Source organism: Nothobranchius furzeri, chromosome 11, assembly GCF_043380555.1.
Source record: "Nothobranchius furzeri strain GRZ-AD chromosome 11, NfurGRZ-RIMD1, whole genome shotgun sequence".
NCBI classification, from domain to species: domain Eukaryota; kingdom Metazoa; phylum Chordata; class Actinopteri; order Cyprinodontiformes; family Nothobranchiidae; genus Nothobranchius; species Nothobranchius furzeri.
The window spans coordinates 23,150,266-23,155,650 of record NC_091751.1 but is presented as its reverse complement, the minus strand read 5'-3'; the positions used below and the strand labels follow the sequence as shown (position 1 = coordinate 23,155,650).

At 42.8% G+C, this 5,385-nt stretch overlaps 1 protein-coding gene across 1 annotated transcript; it reads left to right on the top strand.

The window, feature by feature from the left end:
* Positions 1-797: 797 nt before the first annotated feature.
* Positions 798-4,840, top strand: LOC139073259 (uncharacterized). The gene is made up of 2 exons (XM_070556235.1): positions 798-2,953; positions 3,043-4,840. The coding sequence occupies exons 1-2, from the start codon at positions 2,942-2,944 to the stop codon at positions 3,649-3,651; spliced, it is 621 nt and encodes a 206-aa protein (XP_070412336.1). The 5' UTR covers positions 798-2,941; the 3' UTR covers positions 3,652-4,840.
* Positions 4,841-5,385: the final 545 nt, after the last annotated feature.

The following is a 5,385-nucleotide window of genomic DNA, read 5'->3' as shown; positions in this document are numbered from 1 at the left end:
ATCCACGCCTCCATATCTCGATAGCTTCTTTTATCTATCTTTTGTATTTCTGTTGTTCGGTGTTTATGATCCTTGTGTTGTCCCAGTCCATTACATGGTTTTCTCTTGTGCAGTGATCTGTTACAGCTGACTTCTTCATTGTACTTTCTGCTTCTTCTTTTGCTGCTCTTGTGTGTCTTCGACTTGTTTCTCTCTCACACTCCTTTCTATGTTCTATTGTTCGTGTTGATTGTTTGAATTTCTTTCACAGTTTTCACTGGTTCACTCTATCCCTTGTTTTACCCATCTGTCCTGTACTCGAATGTTTCACTTTTTTTGTCATTTGTATTTTGTAATTTGAATTGCTTTTATTTCTGAATTGCTTTTATTTTTGATTTATTCACTATATTTGTACTTCTACTGTACCATGTTCAGCGCCTTGGGCTTCCTGACAGGGTTGCGGAAGGCGCTTTATAAATAAAGCTTTGATTGATTGATTGTTCGTGTGTTGAGTTGGCGTCCGGTTTCTCCTATGTATGTTTTATTGCAGAGTTTTCATGGGATTTTGTAAACGACTCCACATTTAAGTCCAGCTGGTATCTTGTCTTTTGGGTGTACTAGTCTGTTTCTAACTGTCGTGTATGGTTACAACAGTTAGAAACAGACTAGTGCACCCAAACACACACACACGCATGAAAAATACACACCTCTGCAACATTCACTGCTGAATTTCAGCCAGCTGTAAGTGTGTGGACGACTGCATCACGGCATGATTACAGAGGTGGGTTCTGATAAAGCTGCTTTTTGACCTTCGCTCCTGCTAAAATATTTCCTCCCAGTTGCTCATCGTGTCGTTGAGACATTCAAGAATGTGGTGTATAAATAGACCCAGCTGCTGTTGTGTAAATGCTGAGGAGGCATAGTGACTTCCTCTCAACATCTTCATCATCCCAGCTGGAGATGTCCTTGTTGTTACAGGGCCTGAGTAAACTCCATATGGTGCAGAAGGCGAGCCTTGTAGAAATTCATTTGTGTAAGAGTTGCTGCAGGGAAATCTCCCAAAGATGTATTGCTCTTTTAAACAGTCTGATATGAACAAGTTAGATTATTTACTCCAGTGTTTAGTGGAGATAAAGAAATGGCTAAATGACAATTCCCTGCAGCTAAACGCAGACTAAACTGAAACTCTGGTTGTTGCCCTTGCTGATACAATCCCAGGGATTAAACTAGGGTGACCAGGTGTCCCAGTTTACCTGGGACAGACCCGATTTTGAGCCATTTGTCCTGTGTCCCCAAAGATTTTTACAAACCAATTATGTTGTCCCGATTTCGCCCAGCCTTGGTCCCAAGTGTCCCGATTTTGAACTAATTGCTCATAGTTCACAGAACTAATTGTCACTGGGTTGTTTGTATGTCAATCAGAAAGTTGTCAGTTACATTAGCTCAACTTTATGTCACATGTCTGTGTAACCTAATGCTCATTGGTTGATGACAACGCCGTTGTCATCTGTGGTCCCTCACACTCTGTTGGACGCTCCTATAGAGAAACCTTAAATAAACAAGCACGTGTACACACACAGGTGCTCACATTGTGCTCTCAAAAGTATGGGCTTGAGCACGTTAAACACAGTTCTTAAGACTATGGGGGCACTTAATGCACTGTGATTTTGTCATGTTCCTGGGAAGGTGTTTAACACACGACATGAAGAACCATCACAGGACAAAGGCAGAAAGTTCAAACAATGATTTATTAACCCCAACTAAAAGTGTCCTGGAGATATCCAAGTGTGAAGTAGTCGGCAAGAGTCCAAAAGCCAGCAGGGAGGGCAGACGGTGTGACGGGGTGCGTCCAGGAGAGGGAGCCAGATGATGGCGGCAGAGGGCAAGTGAAGAAGGAGGAGAGGTGAACCTTGAGTGTGTAATCCAGGCGGGTTATGGTGACTTCCAGGTAGGTACATCCATCTGTGGTTCAGCGATTCCAAGTATCCTGAAGATGAAACAGACTTGAGTCCAAACACCAAAAACTCCAAGCACAAAAAACCAGATAAATCCAAAAACTGTGACAGCACAAATGTCTGAGCAGAGACCAAGTAAAACCTAGTACTGAGTGGCAAGATTCTACCGTGAGTAGTTAGTCATCCAGCGATGTGAAGTGGTTCCCTCTCCTCTTAAATAGAGCTCTGCTGCGGTTGATTAGAGGACCTGCAGCTGCCGCTGATCGGTAATGCCCCGCAGCTGGTGAGTGCCCTCTCCTGGAATGACAGATCTTACAAAGATGTTGTGGAGAAGAGGGAGTACTCACCCCGTCACACAACAGATTTATTATCGTGATTCTTCAGTTAAGCAATGTTGATTATATATATATATATATATATTGTTTTTTTGTTTTTTTTTTCATCAAGTTGACGCAGTGATAGGTAGATCTTGTTGTATTGTTGTTGTGTCCCTTTGTTTGTGTCCTTTTTTTTGTCTTTTTCTGCAGGTCTAGAAGCAGACTCTTGTTCATTGTTTATTTTTGTGGACCCCCCCCCCCCCTCTCTCTCTCTCTCTCCACCTTTTCTCTTCCTTTCTCTTTCACCTCTGACTCCGTGTCTGGTCGGAATTACAAAGCATTCAACAACAATAACAAAAAAGTTTTAAGTATCAGGCGTGACATTAAAAGCAAACGCTTTGATGCTCCACCTGAGAATAAATCTGTAAGGCTTGTCACCAGCATTCAGACATCAATTCTGCTTGCTTCACAGCCAGACAGGACACGGTAAAAAAAAAAAAAAATAAATCATCAAGTTCCTAGAAAACCAAGTGTGTGAGGCCTGGCTGTGGTTTACACACATTACAACCAACTGTCACTGTTTAATGACACCATCAAAAAGATGGAGAAAGAGAAGAGCACAGCTGTCCACGCTGCACACACCTGTGTGATCTACAGGAGAAACTTTAGGAGAGGAAGGCCGCCCTCTTCATGGGATTAAAGGTGAGTTTAAACATATTCAAATTAAAAGTAATGTAAAAACAAGGCTCTTGTATTAATGCTTCTTGAATTATTATTGGTGTTTTTTTCAGGTGAAGAGCATTCTGGCTACCCAAGAGCGCCCTCAAGTGGAGGTGTTTAAGCAAAGCGTCCACACCTTCTATGAAGGTTGCATCTCATATCTGCAGGAGTGGAGCTCCTCATTTACTGACATGAAGTGCTTCTCTTGGACCCTGCTCGAAGATCCACCAGGTTGGGATGTGGTTGAGAGCCCCCTGAGGTGTGTCTCCTCAAAGCTGCCAAACATTCACATCAATGAAACGGAGCTCTTTGGCGAAGTTACTTTTGTCAAAACTTACACATCTGACAAGATTGGACTGTGGGACCGAGACATTAAACCAGCAGATGAGCGCTGGGTTGAAATCTTTACACATTTTAAGCATCAGCATGTCCCATTTAAAAATGTAGCCGTCATCTGCCAGTTTGCCATGTGCCTACCTGGCACAAACGCCTCTGTGGAACGCATTTCTTCTCTCATGAACAACACTTGGACCAATGAGAGAAATCGTCTGGGACTGGAAACTCTGAAGGCACTGCTCATTACTCGGGTGAACTTTGATGGCTGCTCTGAGTTTCATGCCAGACTTGTTGACAACCACAGTCTGCTTAAAAAGATTCACTCAAACATGAAATACTCTTAAAGAGTTACTGTGACAATAAAGGGAACAATAGGGCTGTTAATTTAGTGCAATATTTTTGTTTCTAAACAACTTGAAGTCAGTGAAATACTTTTTTTGTTCGCAAAAGGGCTACATTTAATATTGCCCAAACAAATGTGTTTTGAAAAATACTGTATTGTTTTGGAAAACGATTGCACTAAAAATATTAGAAAAACTGTCCTTATTTAGAATATAGATCAAATGTTTCTGTTCTTGCACATTCTACAATCAAAAGCTGTTATTAAGGTCAGTTAAATTCTTTGTTTATCTTTTCACAAAAGGGCTACATTTAATATTGCCCAATGTGTTTCACAAATACAGTCTTACTTTGAAAAAGAAAATAACAAAACATTGCACTAAAAAAAAGAATGTCCTTATTTTTAATAGGATGTTCAAATGTTGTTGCATTTTGTACAATAAAAAGCAGTTATAAGTCACCAGCAAGGATTTGTCAGTCTTTAATTCTGTGTAAAACTTTGGTGTCCCAGTTTTCAGTTTTTTTAAATCTGGTCACCCTAGGCTGGGATCAACTGACGACACCCAGTCGAACTAGCTACAACAAGCTAACCTGAAGCTAACCCAAAGCTAACGCAGAGGTGGGAGCTAAGCTAACAGAGGTAGCAACCTAGCTACAACCGGAGTTAACTGTGCACAACACCAGAGCTTCTGAGTCAGTGATACGCCGGGCTGACCGCTGGGTAAAACCGGGTGGAACACAGAGGTCTCCGAGAGCTCCACAAGCCGGCAGCCGCACAGCAGACAAGCGCCGCTGCGATCTGAGATGCGCAGAGCTGCTGCTGGGGAGAACCGGGTGGAAAGGTTTCCATCCCAGAGCCCCACAAGCCGGCAGCCCACGCAGCAGACAGAAGCCGCGATCAGACAGAGATGCGCCGAGCTGCGGAGAGGGGAGAAGCGGGCGGAAAACATCGGTCTCCCGAGAGCTCCACAAGCCGATAGTCGGAACCCAGCTCCACCAACATGTTATATTTCAACCCATTTTCTAAAGTGCAGCATTATGTTAAATGCATTGGGTTTTACCCTATTACATTTAAATTTCATGGTTAAACAGTACATGTTAAAATCTAAGCTCAGCTCGGCAGTGACCTAAAATACATGAATATAATTTTACTTACCGAAAAAAATTAAGTGGAGACTCCTTGGACGCTCTATTATTGCAATTAATACCACAGCAAGTCATTTTGTCCAACAATTGCACAAAAATATCCAAAAAAGAACACACAAACGCTACAACTAATGGTCTAAGTTGAGAGACTGAAACTGACGGAACAGTTATCAGGCGAGGCCCAGGCTCAGACTGAGGCCTTTCCCCGGAGCTAGCTCTGCGGTCACGTGGGTCTGATGCTCATTAATTACTGTAAATCCTCTAATATTGGCCTGTATTCAATTGACGGCCGGGTATCACAATTTGGCCGGTGTCGAAGTCGGCGGAGGTGAATAATGGCCGGTTTTTTATTGTGACCAGGTGGAATGTGGTAACAAGCAAGTACCACAGGGGGGGCGGTTGTGTCATCCGTCTCACTTTTGATTTGCCAGTGATAGACCGCGAGGGTAACTTTAACCGTGCGGAGACGAAGGGGAGGCGAAAATTTGATATCAAGTTCAAAGAGAACGTGCTGATTATGCTGCAGAACACTCTGGGGAGCAGTATGAACTAGTCACTAGTCGACTTCACCGCTCTATAGTGACTTGTTATGC